Below are 16,889 nucleotides of genomic sequence, written 5' to 3' on the forward strand. Positions count from 1 at the left end.
CTGTACATTCATCCCCCACATGTTCCTGAATCCCCATTTGTGTACATCCAACCCCAGTGTGCACCCCCGGCACGCAGGAGTGCGCGCACGCACACACACTCCCACCCCTGCTTATGTGCATGTCCCCTCACATCTGTGCACATGTCCCCATCTCCCCAACCACTGGGCATGCACACACAAACCAGGAACCCCCACACAGGGGCGCCTACAGGCTGGTGCGGGCTGTGGGGAAGCTCATGAACAGGGCAGCCCCGTGGGGCCCCTGGTGCCTCTCTCCTGGTGGCAGGGAGCTGGGCCAGCGGGCTCGGGCCCCAGCCTCTCGGGCAGCTAGCTGTCTGTGACCCTTCCCCTACAGACCAGCAGCCTGGGGTGGTACGTGCCCAGCTCTGGGAGTGTGCAGACAGGGTAGAATCTGTGTGCAGGCTGCAGGGCACTGACCGAGGAGTTCCCTGTGACCAAGAGGGGTCCCTCGGACTTACCCCCCCAAATGAGCTGTGGATCACCCACTCACCAGCTCCTGACTCAGAAAGAGGCACCCCAGGGTGCGAAAGCCCAAGACCCAGGAACTCCCCGGCTGCAGCCTTCCTCTCCTCACCCCCCAACCACACCAGCTACCCCAGGCCTAGCAAGCCCACCTCCTACCCAGCCCTCAGGCCATCTTTTCCTTCTCTGCCTCTGCCAGCCCCTGTTCAGGCCCCTGACATCACCTCGCTGGCCGTCTGCAGAAGCCCCATCCCTGGCCTCCCTCAGCCCATTCTGATCCTGCCCCTCTCCCTCTGAAAGGCATCCTTAAACCATCTATGGCTTCCCAGACTTGTGTCGTGGACAGAGCGCTCTCCTAGGGCTTGCCGGCCCTCCAGCCTCGGGTGGAGCCTCCTCCCCCCACCGCCCCGAACCTCTGCTCCAGCCACATGAGCCTGTGGCCTCCACTCTGTTCCTGCAGGCCTCAGGCTGCCGCTCACCTGTAGGTCTCTGCCCTGTCCCCTTGCTGGGAAGGCTCTCTCTTCACGTCCCTCACCCCTCAGCATCCTGCAGATCTCAGCTCTCAAGGGCCTCTGCCCCGGGGAAGCCCTCACTGACCGCCAAGGTGGGCTCATCTGTCTATGAGAAACTCTCCTAGAACCACCTGGTATCACTTCTCCTTAGGACAGGTGGCCCTTTGCGGTGACATAATTATTTGAGTTATTTGATTAAAGATCGGCTCCCCCATGAGGCTGAGCTGAGGATAGGGACCATGCCTGTGGTTCCCCATAACATTCCCAATTCCTGGTAGTAGTAGGTGCTTAGTCAGTGATCGCTGAAGGGAGGGAGAGAGGGAGGGAGAAAGGAAGGAAGGGCTCCGGTCCTGTGCTTTATTCCACCCAGGGCTTTGCCTGGGTGTGCAGGTGGAATGGAGGGGGCAGACCTGCCGTGGGAATCAGGTGTGAGGAGTCACTCTGAGGGCCAGCAGGTCTCCCAAGCCGGAGCGGGCAGAGCAGGATGGCCTGGTCTTGTGAAGGTGGATGGTCTGTGTGGCCACAGGGACAAAATAGGGCTCAGGAGGCAGCTTTGGCAGAGTCTGTCTGGCAATGCCCAGGGAGGGGGGCCTCCAGCAAAAAACAGGACTATTCTGTCTGCTTGGCAGATGTCCTAGGGTGGTGATACAGCCATCCGTCCATCCCAACGTAGTGACCATGTGTCTCACGCTGTAAGATCCAGGGCATCACTCAGTCCACTGGGGAAGAAGATGCCTTCATGCTGTGTGGTAACTGATTCGATAGGAGAAGCTTCTAATATTGCTTCAGGGCTTGTGGAATCTACTCAGAAGGGGCATTTAGAGTAGGCCTGAGGGATGCCTAGGAGTTCATTAGGGAAGACTTTTCAGAAGAGGTGACCTTTGGGCCGGGTCTTGAGGGAAGCATAAAAGTTCACCAAGAAAACAAGACTGGAAACACATCTTCCCTGGACACTGGTTTCTCTTTACAGACTTGTGTAGGCCATGGGGCCAGTAAGACCTGGGCCCTGCTCATCCATACCAGCCTTTCCCATACACCCTGTGTTACTAAGAATAAGGACTCTGGGGCGTCTGGGTGGCTCAGTCGGTTCGGCGACTGCCTTCGGCTCAGGTCATGATCCTGGAGTCCCGGGATCGAGTCCCGCATCGGGCTCCCTGCTCAGCGGGGGGTCTGCTTCTCCCTCTGACCCTCCCCCTTCTCATGCTCTCTCTCAAATAAATAAATAAATAAAAGCTTAAAAAAAAAAGAAACCATATTAAAAAAAAAAAGAATAAGGACTCTGGAATCCAGGCTCCATATACCAGCTGCTGACCTCAGGCAAGTCACTGCATGTCCTGGTGCCTCAGTTTCCCTACCACTAAATGGGTATGATAATGGCAGCTTCTTTGAGGGGCTGTTGGAAGGTTTCAATAAAGGAATAGAGGCAAGGTGCTTAGAACGGGGCCGGCCGGAATCTAGCCATGGAAGTGGCAGTGATTGTTATTTTGTTACCTGCCCTGCACTTGCTCAGTGAGAGGAGAGGTGGGGGGCCTTGGGGGGCGGGTGAGGTGTCTGGAGGAGCACAGATTCCAGGAAGCCACTGAGGGAAGACCCAGCTCCCACCCTGAGCAGCAACCGAGCATCACTGGCCAACTCTGTTGAGGGGGCAGACATATCATCCCGTTTCACAGAAGGGAAAACTGAAGCCCAGAGGAGGGTGTAGTCTGAGAGGGAGCAAAAGGGTCTTGAGATGAGGCCCTGGCTGCAGGTGGGAGGAGGCAGGACAGGGAGAAATCTGACCGAAACCCAAACCAGCTCTGAGTTCCATCCGGCCCTAGGGCAGGGGAAGGGCAGGACTTTCCAAAAATCAGAGCTGGGGGGATTGTGGGAGCAACACCTCCTTACCGTCAATGTCTTTAATAATAAATGTCATTGATTATTTACCAAGGGCCAGGTGCTGGCTACACACTCTCTAGGGATTATCCCATTTGATCCCCACAGCTGGGAGAGGTAAGGGACTCTTCTACCCATTTCACAGGCATGACAACTGAGACCTGGAGAGTTGAAGGCACTCACCCTGGGTCACATAAATAGGAAGCAGAGAGTTGAGATCTGAACCCAGGTCCCAGGACCACAGGGTGACAACTCCATAGCCTTGCCTGGGGATCCCCCTGCATTCTCACTGGGAGAAGAGGGAACAGCCAAACCTGGGTGAAAGTTCCAGCTCAAACCCCTAGCAGCTTGGTGGCCCAGAGTAAGTCACTTCCCCTCTCTGAGCCTCAGTCTCCCCCTCTGTACATGGGCCTCACAGTCTCTGCAGCATGAAGAGAGGAGACAACGTTCATGTTGGATACTCAATAATCGTGTGAGTGCTCCATAAACCTGGCTCAGGTGCCACTTCCCCTGGGAAGCCTGCCTTGCTTGCTCCCCCAGGGCCTGGTTGTCCAAATGTCCTCTACGTAACCCCTCAGCCCTGCTGCCGGAGGGCATAGTCACTGCTGTGTCCCCAAGGCACGCAGTAGGTGCTTACTCAACATCTGCTGGAATGAGCATGGTCAGATGGACCTGGGTTCAAATCCAGAGCTATTGCCTTGCTTCTCCAAGCCTCAGTTTACTCATCCATCGGATGGGATCAACAGCACAGGCCCTCGGGGATTTTGCAAGGATTGGCTGGGCAATGTCTAGTGTACGGTAGGTGCCCGGCCCACACGACTCCCCATCCTCCTCAGCTCTGGGCTTCCCCTGCCTCCCTGTGGCTCCTGGCCTCAGGGCCACATTCACGGAGCACCTGCTGTGTGCTCAGGGAATCACCTGCCCCCAGCCAGCCCGCCCCGGGTGGCTGTCCCCTGGAGAGGGCTGGAGCCTGGGAATGTGGGTGGGGCCCCCTGGGGCAGCCTGCCCCTCCCTAGCAGCTGCTGGACAGAGGCCTCAGTGTAGAGCTGCCGGGTCCTTTCACGGGCCCAGACCCATGACTGGACGTCTGAGAATGCCGCCCATTATCCGACTCACAGAGCACAAAGGGGCCACGCGGCGGCTCGGCAGGCCAGGCGCCCGGGATGGGTGCATGGGGGCCCCGGGTCCCCACCCCAGCCTGCCACAGCCGCTCCACAGAGGGCAAGCATGTGCCCGGAGTTGGGAGAGGGCATCTCTCACGCGCAGGAATGAGAACCATTTCCTCCAGCCCCACGGGGAGACAAAGACAGAGAGCAATGGCCAGGGGCTCGTCCTCACAGGCAAGGGCAGGCCACCCCTCCTGAGCCCCTCCCCATCCCATTCCCAGGGTGGCATCCAATGGAGGCAGGAGGGGTACACTCCAGAACTCCAAAGGGGGGTAAACCGCCCTAGTTTTCCATGGCATCTGCACTGGGGAAGCATCCACAGAGCCGCACCAGCAGCACCAACTGTCTATGATTCAAACACATTAGTGTGATGGGTACTGTGTCTCCTGTCAGCGAGGCCACTCTGGGGTCACCCTGGTCCCTCCTGGGCCACTGCAGTAGGACACGGTAGCCATGACAGGAGATCCAGTGTGGAGGGGCAAGGCTGGCTAGAGACGGGGCTGGAGTCACTTTGGGCCACAGATTTGCTGTTTGACCTCAGGCAGGCCTCTAGACCTCTCTGAGTCTTGGCTTCCATGTTAATGAGTAGGGGGAGACCCGGCAGAGGGTTAATTAAACAAGGTGATCTCGCGTGTCTGAGCCCTTAATGGCGCCCGCAAGACACAGCTGCGTGGTAGCTGCTATAGGGATGGTATCATTATCTGGGGCTGGCGGGGCTTTCCTGAGTCGGGTACAGATGATCGGTTCGAGGAGTCTGAGGGAGAGGATCCCATGTTCCAGAGCTGGAAAGGCAACCGATACTTCCTGACATGCTGGACAAAGGACATGCCTATGTTTTTCTATCCTCACAGCAGTCTTGTGAGGTGGATTATATTCACCTTTTCCAGATAAGGAAACTGAGGCTCCAAGAGAGGTGGCACCACCGAGGTCACACGGTGGTTAGGGGCTGAAGTGGGTCTGGACCTCAGGTCTCTCAGCTCCAAGGCAAGGAGTAGAGGGGCCTTGGTGGCCCCTCTACTCCTTGGGTCTGGAGGCCAGCAAGCTGTGTAGCTATGGGCAAGTGATGGCGGGGCGCCTGGGGGGCTCAGTCCTTAAGCGTCTGCCTTCGGCTCAGGTCGTGATCCCAGGGTCCTGGGATGGAGCCCCGCATCGGGCTCCCTGCTCCGCGGGAGGCCTGCTTCTCCCTCTCCCACTCCCCCTGCTTGTGTTCCCTCTCTTGCTGTGTCTCTCTGTCAAAGAAATAAATAAAATCTTTAAAAAAAAATAGGCAAGTGATGGTACCTTCCTGACCCTCAGTGTCCCCATCTGTGAAATGGGCATGATAAAACCTACCTCTTCCTTTCAGGGAGAGAGAAGATGGGTAAAGGCCCCTAGAAGCTGCAGTCATAGTTCCTGGCACTATCTAGGCCCATGCTGGGGGTGCTTGCTATCCTAGAGGCTTCTGCTTCCAGCACCTTCCTGCCACCAAAACAGCGTTCAGGGCAGTCAGCGTGTCAGGAGCATTTCCTGCAGGGAAAGCATTCTCTTAGGCCAGGCCCGAGGGACAGAGAGGCAAGAGGCTCCCCTCCCAGCACAGCCCTGGCCCTACTGTTATTTTTTCCAATTGAAGAAGAAAAACATTTCCTCCTCCTCCTCATGGCTCCACTGAGGATGGACAGGGCAGGATGGGGAAGCCCCCGCCTGGGCGGTGGTGGGAGCCCAGACCTGCCATCTGTGGGCGAGCCTGGTCAGCAAGCATGGGGTGTCCAGGCAAGGACCTGCCCCACCTGCCCCACCGTGTCCTCATCTAAAAAAGGTACTGGATGAAATCTGTGTTGCCCATCTTTCTGGTGTGTTGCACCACATGGATTACAACCTACTCTGTATTTGTCTTTAACGCACATCATTTTTAAAAGCTTCAATACATGCATTTATCAAGCAAGCTTTTACATCCTGATTGTACTTGGAAACCAGTATCACTTGCCAAAACCAGAACATAATTGCAAATTAAAGAAAATACGGAGCTGTAAGTAAATTCTAGAATCCTGGTGTCAACAGGACTGAGCTTAAGACCTTTTCTCTATTAAAAATGGACAATGGCGAATGTTAGAGAGGCATTAAAGGCACACTTAGCCCCAAATGGACACCTTCTCCTTGATGTGATTACAAGTCGTGAACAAAAACTGGAAAGGACCCGAGTCACGGTGTGATTCAGGATTAGCTGGTCGTCGGTCTAGAGTTGGTTAGTCGGGGCTAGTTAATTCCGAGTTAGTTAATGCTGGGTGTCACCTAAGCCACCCACCCGGGTTCCATCCATCTCTCCCCTTGGTTTCCTCTAAAATCTCTTCTGGGAGGACATACCTCCTGCATCTTAGCAAGACCAGGGAAGATGTGGGTTCTTTTGCTTGTTCCTTCCTTCCTTCCACCAAGAGTTACCAGCACCTCTTCTCTTCTGCCCAGCCAGAGAGGGGTACAGGGTGGCTGCCGTGTGACCCACGCTGATCTGAAGGAGCTCCCAGCTAATGGGAGAAGGGGAGTAAATCCACTATCTGGAAACAGATCTGGGCTCAAGTTCTCACCTTGCCAATGCCCTCAGTTTCTCCATCTATGAAATGGGCTCGATGACCCCGGCCTTGTCCGCTGGTGGTGAGGGTGGCACGAGATCTTGCAGGGCAGTGCTGGGTATAACACTTAGCCCTTGGTGGGCAGTGGCTCCACCAGTTGCTGTGGAACCCAAGGCTGGAAGTGGGGCCCGGTGAGCCACTGCTCAATGCAGGGGGAGAAACTGCCATTTGCCCCATGCCTGCCATGTACCTGGCACTGTACTTGCTGGTAGTTCTGTTGTTTACATCTTACAACCTCCCAGGGGCCTGTGTGCTATTATGATTGTTTTTGTTTGACAGACAAGGAAACTGAGGCTCAGAGAGGCCAAGTGCCTTGCCCTAGTCAACACAGCACTTTGAGAGGACACTTGGACCCTGCCTGGGCCCTCTGCAGTCTAACCTCGCCCTGCATACCCATACCCCCAGCTCAGGGTGGCTCCTGAGCCCCCAGCGCTCAGCTTTGCAGGTAGTTTGTGTCCAAAGTGCCAGGAATCATGAGCGCCAGGCTGAGCTGTGACAGCCCTGAGCATTTTCCTCAAGGCTCAGTGGGGGGAGCTGCAGGATGCGGCAAGAGGAGCCTGGAGACAGGAAGGAAGCTAGGAGGGGCCAGAGAGGGAGAGAGGGGTGGGAGATAGGGAGGGAGACAGGCAGAGAGACACAGAGAGACACAGAGATATGCACACAAAGAGACAGAGTGGAAAGAGAGGGGGGGTGGGAAGAGACTGGGGGAGAGAGAGACAAAGAGAGAGAGTAACCGGGAGGAGCAAGAAGGCAGACAAAAACAGAGATGGGGTGGGGAAGGCGAGAGAAAGATAAGAGCAGGAGGGAGGCAGACAGATGGACTGATGGGGAGGGCTCTGTGGGGGGGAGGTGCGCCCAGCACCCTGGTACCCCCAGGGGGTTCCCCAGTCCACTGGCGCAGGTGGAACAGCGGAGCCCTCCCCGTCTAGGGGTGGGGGGCATCCTATTGAGCTGTTCCTGGAGTGGCCTGGAGCCCAGGTGGGGACAGGACACCGGAAACAGAGCCTCCAATTTCCTAGAGCTGAACACTCCCCGCTGTCAAAGCAGGGCTAGAGGGGGCGGCTGAGGGGGCCAGGACAGAGCAGCATGAGGGGCAGCAGGAAGACAAGGTGCTGGAAGGAGGGAAGTGGAGGACAGCTGTAGGCCTGGCCTCTCCCGCCTACCCTTTGGGGCACAGAGAAACCCTCTTTCCTTCCTGGCCAGGTGGAAACAAAGGAGCTGAGGCCAGACCACCCTGAAAGCAGGGGCCTTGGGGTGCCCTGAGGCCCCTGATGGGAGCCCCCTGATTCTGAGCAGCCAGAGCGGGTGTGGGGCTGGGAGAGATCTGGGTGAGGCTCAGGGCCAACAGACTTTGGCTTTCAAGCCTTGTAGTTCTGCTCCAGGTGAGCTGGGCAGGTTGGGCCAGTCCCTTCACTTCTGGGGCCTCGGGTTCCAAATCTGTAAGGTGGGATAATAAGGGCAACAGCCTCAGAAGGCGTCTGTGAGGACTCAGTGTGTCCGTACACGTAAAGTACTTGGCATAGTGCCTGGCAGGGCACTGTTCGGGCACCACCATGGCCAGAGGCCGTGGATGCTTCTCATAGTGGCTCTGTGACCTCGGAACCATGGCAGCCCGCCTCTGACCTCAGTGCCTACCTGTTCCAGGTGGAAGAAGAAAGGCCCTAGGAAAGGAGAAGCAGGCCTGACTGCCCGCTCACTCGTGGCTGATCTTCCACCAAGTCTGGGAGGATTTTAGGTCCTTCCAAGAGTCCTGAGTAAGGGGCAGTGCCCAGCAAGATGCGTAGGGCCGGGTCTCCACAGAGGCCACGGTGGGCCTCCCGGGGCCACTCCCCTCTCCCGCAGGGCCAAAGCCTCACTCTCAGTGTCACTCTTCCAGCCCAGCCTGCACCACGGCTTGGCACATGCCTGAATAGTTCCTCTCTCCATGTTTCCCTGATGTATATGTCTGACCCTTGAGCTTTTCTCCCTCTGTCCCTGACACTTGTAAACCCTCCTTTATGGGGCTGAGGTTTTGGGGGCAGATCGTGGAGTCTGAGGAGGAGGTGCCCTGTGCCCAACTGGCCCAGCAAAGGCCTGGATGGTGTCGGGTGAAAGCGAGTGTTAGGGGAGAGCCTCTGAATGTGAGATGGGGAAAGCTAGCGAGGGCTGTGGATCAGGAAGGCAGAGACAGAGAGAATGGGGGCAGACAGAGATGGAGGAGAGAGGGACGCGGGAGACGGAGGGAGCCATGGAGAGACGGGGAGCGCCAGGGACACAAAAACAGAAGGGAGAGAGCGGGGAAACGGGTGGTTTCCCATAGAGCGAAAGCAAGTCCGAGAGAGGGAAGAGGAGCCAGAGGCTGAGCAAAAGAGGGAGACAACACACACGGAGTTGGGGGGCCATGAAGGGTTAGCCAGAGACACGGACACGGAGACACTGAGAGAGACAGAGACCCGGGAGAAAGAGAGGAAGAAAAAAGGATACAAGTCCGAGCCAGACAGGCCAAGCGGCCAAAAGGGAGGAACGAGCGAGAGGAACGAGCAACGAAGGCGGAGGCAGCGCCGGGAAAGGGAGCCTTGGGCCGCGGGCGCCGCGCGGGAGATTCCTGGAGGGCGCAGGGCGGCGGGACCCGTCGACAGCCCTGCGAAGGCCGGACGGCGGGTGGGCCGGGCGGGGCCGGCGGGCTGCCGGGGGAGGAGGCCCGGGGCGCTTGGGGAGGTGGGCCCGGGGCGGGAAGGGGGCCCGGGAGGCGGGGCGCGGCCGGGGCGGGGCGCGAGGGCGTGTCCGCAGCGGAGCCGCCCCCGCCCCGCCCCCGTGTTGCGCGGCTCGGCTGAGCCGGGCCGGGGCGCCGGGGCCGGGGGCCGCTGGCGCGGGCAGGAAGCGCCTCGCGGCCCGGGCCCGCCCCCCGCCTCCTGCCGCCTCCGGGCTCCCGGCTCCCGGCCGCGCCGCGCCCCATGCACTCGCCGCGCCGCGCAGCCCGCGCACGCCCGGATGGCTCGTCGCGCCGCGGGCGGCGCACCCCTTAGCGCTCGGGCCGCCGCGGCCAGCCCCCTGCCGCCGCGCCCGCCATTCCGGGCCCCGTCACCGTGCCCGCTGCTGCCGCTGCTGCTGCTCCTGGGGGCGGCGCGGGTCGGCGCCCTGGAGATCCAGCGCCGGTTCCCCTCGCCCACGCCCACCAACAACTTCGCCCTGGACGGCGCGGCGGGGACGGTGTACTTGGCGGCCGTCAACCGCCTCTATCAGCTGTCGGGCGCCAACCTCAGCCTGGAGGCCGAGGCGGCCGTGGGCCCGGTGGCCGACAGCCCGCTGTGTCACGCCCCGCAGCTGCCTCAGGCCTCGTGCGAGCACCCGCGGCGCCTCACCGACAACTACAACAAGATCCTGCAGCTGGACCCCGGCCAGGGCCTGGTGGTCGTGTGCGGGTCCATCTACCAGGGCTTCTGCCAGCTGCGGCGGCGGGGCAACATCTCCGCGGTGGCCGTGCGTTTCCCGCCCGCCGCGCCGCCCGCCGAGCCCGTCACGGTGTTCCCCAGCATGCTCAACGTGGCGGCCAACCACCCGAACGCGTCCACCGTGGGGCTGGTGCTGCCGCCGGCCGCCGGCACGGGGGGCAGCCGCCTGCTGGTGGGCGCCACGTACACCGGCTACGGCAGCGCCTTCTTCCCGCGCAACCGCAGCCTGGAGGACCACCGCTTCGAGAACACGCCCGAGATCGCCATCCGCTCCCTGGATGCGCGCGGCGACCTGGCCAAACTCTTCACCTTCGACCTCAACCCCTCCGACGACAACATTCTCAAGATCAAGCAGGGCGCCAAGGAGCAGCACAAGCTGGGCTTCGTGCGCGCCTTCCTGCACCCGCCCGACCCACCGCCGGGCGCCCCGTCCTACGCGTACCTGGCGCTCAACAGCGAGGCGCGCGCGGGCGACAAGGAGAGCCAGGCGCGGAGCCTGCTGGCGCGCATCTGCCTGCCCCGCGGCGCCGGCGGCGACGCCAAGAAGCTCACCGAGTCCTACATCCAGCTGGGCTTGCAGTGCGCGGGCGGCGCGGGCCGCGGCGACCTCTACAGCCGCCTGGTGTCCGTCTTCCCCGCGCGCGAGCTGCTCTTCGCGGTCTTCGAGCGGCCGCAGGGGTCCCCCGCGGCCCGCGCGACTCCGGCCGCGCTGTGCGCCTTCCGCTTCGCCGACGTGCAAGCCGCCATCCGCGCCGCGCGCAACGCCTGCTTTGTGGAGCCCGCACCGGACGTGGTGGCGGTGCTCGACAGCGTGGTGCAGGGCACCGGGCCGGCCTGCGAGCGCAAGCGCAACATCCAGGTACGCCGAGGGAGCCGGACACCCGCCCAGGGCGGGGGCAGGAGGGAGAGCGTGCAGGTGACCGGGCGGGTTGTGCGCTGAGCGGGACACAGGTGTGAATGTGTGGGACCCAGACGCGCGTGTGGAGACCCAGGAACGTACTCTGGGCCACAGGTGCATTTGCCGGGACCCAGGTGTCAGCCACGGTGGGGGCACTGGTGCAAATACGGTATAGTTGTGCGCCTGCAGGCACTCAGGGGAGTGCTGGGTTCCAGGTGAGCATGACTAGGTGTGCGGGAGGGGTCGAGGTTGCAGATGTGCGCTGGAGAGAGCCAAAGGCGCATCTATAGCCCAGGTGTGCGGGTGGTGGTCCTAGGTGTGTGCTGAGTGCCGAACAAGCGAGTGCATGTCTGCCCAAAGGTGGGTCCCGCGCTGGCTGGGTGAGCCTATCAGGGCTGCCCTGGGAGTTGGCCGATGTGTGCTTGGGTGTGGCTGGCTTGCAGGGAGGCATGCAGGTGTGCACCAGGGCCCTGCAGATGTGTGTGAGGGGCAGCAAGGAGGGAGTGACAGGGGCATATGCACCAGATTTGTGTGTCGCTCAGCTGGTCATGCAGGAGTGTAGGGCAGGTAGAAGTGTCCCAGAGGGACATGGGCAGCAGGATGGGCCTGGGTGTGCAGTGGGATGTGTGTGGCAGGGAACACAGATGTTTGGGAACCAGCAGGTACTCTGGGGAGACCACTGGTTGGCAAACAGGTGTGTTCCTGAGGCCAACTTTTATTCACTCATTCAACACATATATATATATATATATACTGGGCACTTAGCAAGTACCAGTCATGGGGGCTGTGGGCTAGCCGACCACATTTGTGGAATGCCCACTAAGTGCCTCATATGCCATAACTGGCTTGGTTCTCACAGCAACCCTCTGAGGTAGGCTCTACTCTCATCTCCATTTTACAGATGAAGAATAAGGAACAGAGAGGTTAAATAATTTGCTCAAGATCACACAGCTGGGAACCAGCAGAGACAGGGTTTGAATCCAGGCTGTCTGGCCTCATCTGTGTTTTTAACATCACTAATCCTTTGCTGCCTAATGGACACGGAGCTCAGAGTGTGTGTGTGTGTGTGTGTGTGTGTGTGTGTGTGTGCGCGCGCGCGCGCGCGCGCGCGCCAGTGTGTTGGAGGAGTGTCAGGTGGCTGGTGTGGGGAAGTGCCGGAGCCAGGGGAGTAGAGGGAGGTGAACAGCACTGTGTGCAGCCCTAGGGTATGCAGGGGGCGCAGGAGAGGGCCAGGGGCTCAGGTGGGAGTGAGGAGGGGCCAGGTGTGGCAGCAAACCGGCTGGGTGGGAATGGGGCCCAGGCCGCTGGGGCTGGGTTAGACCGAGGTGGGGGATCACTGTGGTGTGTTGACCTTGTGGGGGACATGACACGGGTGTAGAAGGGAACTTTGTGCAGGTCTCCTCAAGAAAGCTCACTAGAAAGGGGTCACTTCTTCAGGGGGCTTTGAGGGGTGGGACCCTGTGCCCTTTCCACACTCTGCATCCTTGTGTGAGGTGGGGGAGTCCATTTCAACACCTAGGAAGCCTCAGTTTCTCCCTCAGCCAGATGCTGAACTCAGCCTTTTCCTGGTGAGCCCTCCTTGGGGCCAGGCCCCCCATGGCCCTGCCCCGTCCCTTCTCCGTGGTCTTCAGGCTGCAGGCAAGAATCTCATGAGATTAATAATTCCCCTGTGGGTGTGCCCAACACTGGGGCTTTGAGAAAACACGGATTCCTTCTCCTGCTTTCGGGCTCCCACGGCTGCCCACCACCAGCTGGCTGGCCGCCCTGAAAATAAAGGTCACGGTGGGTGAGTGGGGCAGACTGCCACCCACAGGGGCCGGCCAGGTCAGGGCTGGCTGCCTAGCCCTGTGATTGGGACATCTACCATTCTCCTCCGCAGAGCCACATCCTCCAAAGGGGTGTGTTTGAGGGTACAAGCTTTGTTTGGGGGTCTCAGGGTCAGAGGAGGTGAGTGGGAAGTCAATCCCTGTTCTACAGAGGGAAGACCCTACTGTGGTGGCCCAGGCTGAGGTCAGGCCAGTGCCTGGGCCTTCCTTCAGCCTTTCCAGGGCCTGTGTGTCCATCCAGGCCCTTGGTGTGGGTTGATCCATGGGATTCCTCAGGCCGCCACTGCAATAACCCCCTCCCCCTCTGGCAGGAACCGGCCTGGTTCCCACGGTCCCCAGCCTGGCCTGGTGCAGTGACTCACTCTGCTGAAGGGGGTTGGGGCTTCCTTCTCCTTAGAGGGGCAGGGCCTCTCCAGGGACACAGCCCCAGGGACAGAGTGGCCATTGGCCTTCTCCCTACCCCAAGGTGGGGTTGATTTCTGGCCCTCCTCAGCCACTCTCCCTGTGTCCTCCACACCCCTCTCCCCTTCCCCTTGCCTAGTTGTGGGCACAGGACAGTGCTGCTGGGCCATATCTCCCAAATGTGTCCACGGCCCCAGGTCTGGGCCTCTAGCTAGCGTAGCCCTGGGTCGGGGTGGGGCGGGGCATGGTTATTCCAGCTCCCGGCTGTTGCCAGCTCCCCAGTGAAAGGCCAAGGACTTGGACTTTGTACCCTAGATTCAAATCTTCCTCTCACTTCCCAGCTGTGTGACCTTGGCAAGTGACTTAACCTATTTGAGCCTCAGTTTTCTCCTCCGTAAAGTGGGGACACTAAAAACAAACCCCTAAGGATTGCTTCAAGGACTAAATGAATGAGTTAATGTGAAGCACGTGGTGCCTGGAACATAGTAGCAGCTGGTAGCTGCCTGCTGTTCTTGCCAATACCCCAAGGGCCTTATTAACATCGCTCTGGGCTCAGCTCCGGACAGCGCTGACCCCTTTTGGCTTCTACAGCAGTAAATACCCCACCATTTCCCACCTCTAGCCTAGATGAAGGCCTCAGTAGACATTTCCTAAGCCCCTGCTGTGTTCCCCAGCCTGGCACTGTGTGCTGGAGACCAGTGGTGACTCAGTTTCTGCTCTTGTGGCCCGTGCAGGTGAGCAGAGGACAGAGGTGTGGCCAGGCACTTAGAGCCCAGGGGGCCAGGGGGCGGGTGATAAGAGAACATGGACAGAGGGAGCCCCAGGAGGGGACATCATAGCTTCTGGGGGAGGTGCTATCAACGTGGAGGTGGTTGGATGAGCAAGGGTTAGCCACATGAAGCTGGCACAGGAAGACAAAAGGGTCTCAGCAGAGGGAACAGCCTGTGTGAAGGCCTGGAGGTAGGAAACAGCAAGGTGGGCCAGAGCAACTGAAGGTGGTCCCTGCAGTGGGGGGTGGGGGGGATGTGAGAGAGGGGCTGGGGGAAGGGGGCAGGGCCTGCGGGTGTAGGGAGGCTGCATCGTGGAGTTGGGACTGTATCCTGGGGATGTGGGAGCCATGAAGGGTCTTAGCTAGAGGAGTAATGTGATCTGAATGAGCACCTCACTTTCCTCTTCTGTAGAATGGGAGCAATAAGAAGGTACACACCTCGGGCGCCTGTGGCTCAGTTGGTTAAGCGACTGCCTTCGGCTCAGGCCATGATCTTGGAGTCCTGCATCGGGCTCCCTGCTCGGCAGGGAGTCTGCTTCTCCCTCTGACCCTCCCCCATCTCATGCTCTCTCTCTCTCTCAGATAAATAAATAAAATCATTAAAAAAAAAAAGAAGGTACTTACCTCACAGGACTGTTGTGGGGATTAAAGGCGATAACACCTGTAAAGTTCTTAGTAGAGTGCCTGGTACACATGTTTGCAATTATAGTTGACTCTTGAACAACTCAGGGGTTAGGGGTGCCTACCCCCTTGCACAGTCAAAAATCTGCATATAACTTCTGACTCCCCCACAACATAACTACTAATAATAGCCTCCTGTTGACTGGGAGGCTTCCCAGTAACATAAACAGTGATTGATGTATATTTTGTATGTAATGTGTGTTGTACACTGTAACCTTATGAGAAAGAGAGCTAGAGAAAAGGAAATGTTATGAAGAAAATCGGAACAAAGGAAAAATACATACAGTGCTGTCCTGTAAAAAATCCACATATAAGTGGGCCCACACAGTTCAAACCCACATTGTTCAAAGGGTCAACTGTACTCTGATTATTTTTAATATAATTATTTTAGAAAGTCCCTAGGTGGCTAGTGAGAGGGAAGATGAGATGCAGGAAGAGTAGTTGGAGGGTTGGTGCTATCTTCCAGGCAAGAGATTCACTCACTTACTTGCAAATATTTCTTGAGCACCTACTGTGTGCCAAGCCCTGTGGTGGGCCCTGGGCGCGGTGGTGGAGGCGGCAGGTCCGGCCTTGTTCCCGGGGGCTGTGTAGGGCCTGGTCTGAGGGCATAGAGGGAAGCAGTGCGTTCCGGCCAGGTTGAGGTGCCAGGATGTAGCCCCAGAGGTGGGGTTGGACGGGGGGAGCAGGAAGCTGCCCAGTCTGGTCCAGCATCGGGATGGAAGTTGGTGCTGTCAGAGTAGGGCATGTGGTGGGGTGCCTCTGGGGGAGAGGATGGATTTGGTCTGGGGGTGTTGGAGGAGTTCCAGGCACCTGGAATCCCTTTCTCTCCCAGAGCCGTCTGGCCTGACTTCTCTAGCAGCAGGTGGTCTCAGTAGGGCTGGACCTGGGGGCAGGACCCTGCCCTTCCATGTGTTCTCTAGGGACATCTGACCCTCAAGTGAGGTGGCCAAGGTGGCCCTCTGGAAGCCCAGCCTCCTACTCTTGCTTGGGGAGTCTTTTGACCCCATAGGTCCAGCCCCTTGGTCAGAGTGATCTCAGACATTCCAGCTTCTCACCTGGAGGACTCTGTCCTCTGCCACCCACCTTTATGACAATGAAGCCTTAGCCTCTGCTGCCAACCTTCCATCCAGGAATCTGCTGGGGAAGGGAGAAGCTGCGGAGGTGCAAGGTCAGAAGCAGGGAAACTTGTCCACCCTGCCAGGCTTTGGAGGGCCCCAACTTTGTCCCTGATTATTTTTGGCATATGTGGGGCGGTTGCATGATTTTGAGAAAGAAAGTGAGTGCGAAAGTTATCCTCCATTGTGTGTAGCTTGGATCCCTTTCCTCAATTTATGTTTGAGGTGAAAGCCAGTTGGGAAGTTGCTGTGTGCTGTCGATGAGGGAAACTGAGGCACAGGCTTATCCAGCAAAGCGAGGGCAGGCCAAGTCTAATTCCCTGCCCAGAATCTTTCCTCTCAACCTTTCAGTGACTGTGATTTTTTTTTTTTTTTAAGTCAAAAGGAAAACCAACAGGGAAATGCCAATGCTGCATTTTCAAGGTGTCTTTTTATAGTAAAGGTGGAAAAAAAACCCTCAGGCTGTTTTAAACTGGCATGCGGTGGGTGGGTGCTCATCTTCAAGAAGGCGTTTTCTGAACCAATTTAGGGGCTGAAATGCTGGGTGGAGGTGGAGGGAGACAGAGCTTCCAAGATGGGCTTTACATTTGGAGTTGGGCTGGGGGCTGGGAGTGAGCTTCCTGTGGCCAAGGGTAAAAGCAGACACTTGGTGGGACTCAGGGGGTTCCAGCGGCATTGGCCAGGATAACCTTCTAGCCTAGAGAGACAGACAGACCTTGGGCCAGGCGACAGTTAATATCCCAGCCCACCCTGGGAATGTCACCAGTCCTGACTCGCAGTTACGAGACGTTGAGTCCCATTCTCCTGCCCGTATGCTGTGTGACCCAGGGTGAGTCATTTACCCTCTCTGGGCCTCATACTTCCTCACTGTGAAAGGGTACAATGTTTACCCCTGAGGATGTGGGCAGATTAAAATCTCGCATGCGGTACCCACAAAATGGCAGGTGGAGGTATTAATAACGGGAGGGAAAGCTACATCTGAGAAAAATGAGCTTAGCATGTGTCAAAGGGCCAGCAGAGCAGGGAGCGCACAGAGGAGGGGGGTCAGGCCCTTGGAGGAGATGGAATCACACCAGGTCCTAAAGGTGACTTGGCTGGGCAAGACAGAGGGGTGAGGCGGGGGTGTGTCCA

General features: G+C 58.5%; 1 protein-coding gene across 1 annotated transcript in view; it reads left to right on the forward strand.

Moving 5' to 3' along the window:
• Positions 1–9,606: 9,606 nt before the first annotated feature.
• PLXND1 (plexin D1) overlaps positions 9,607–16,889 on the forward strand; it is a 58,028-nt gene continuing 50,745 nt past the window's right edge. Inside the window, exon 1 of the mRNA XM_028101695.2 lies at positions 9,607–10,926. Within this exon, the coding sequence (XP_027957496.1) occupies positions 9,607–10,926 (1,320 nt within the window). The remainder of the gene's footprint in view (positions 10,927–16,889) is intronic.

The sequence above is a fragment of the Eumetopias jubatus genome, unplaced genomic scaffold (genome assembly GCF_037043125.1).
Source record: "Eumetopias jubatus isolate StellerSeaLion01/CBP00866 unplaced genomic scaffold, mEumJub1_p1.0 scaffold_1, whole genome shotgun sequence".
Classification (NCBI taxonomy): domain Eukaryota; kingdom Metazoa; phylum Chordata; class Mammalia; order Carnivora; family Otariidae; genus Eumetopias; species Eumetopias jubatus.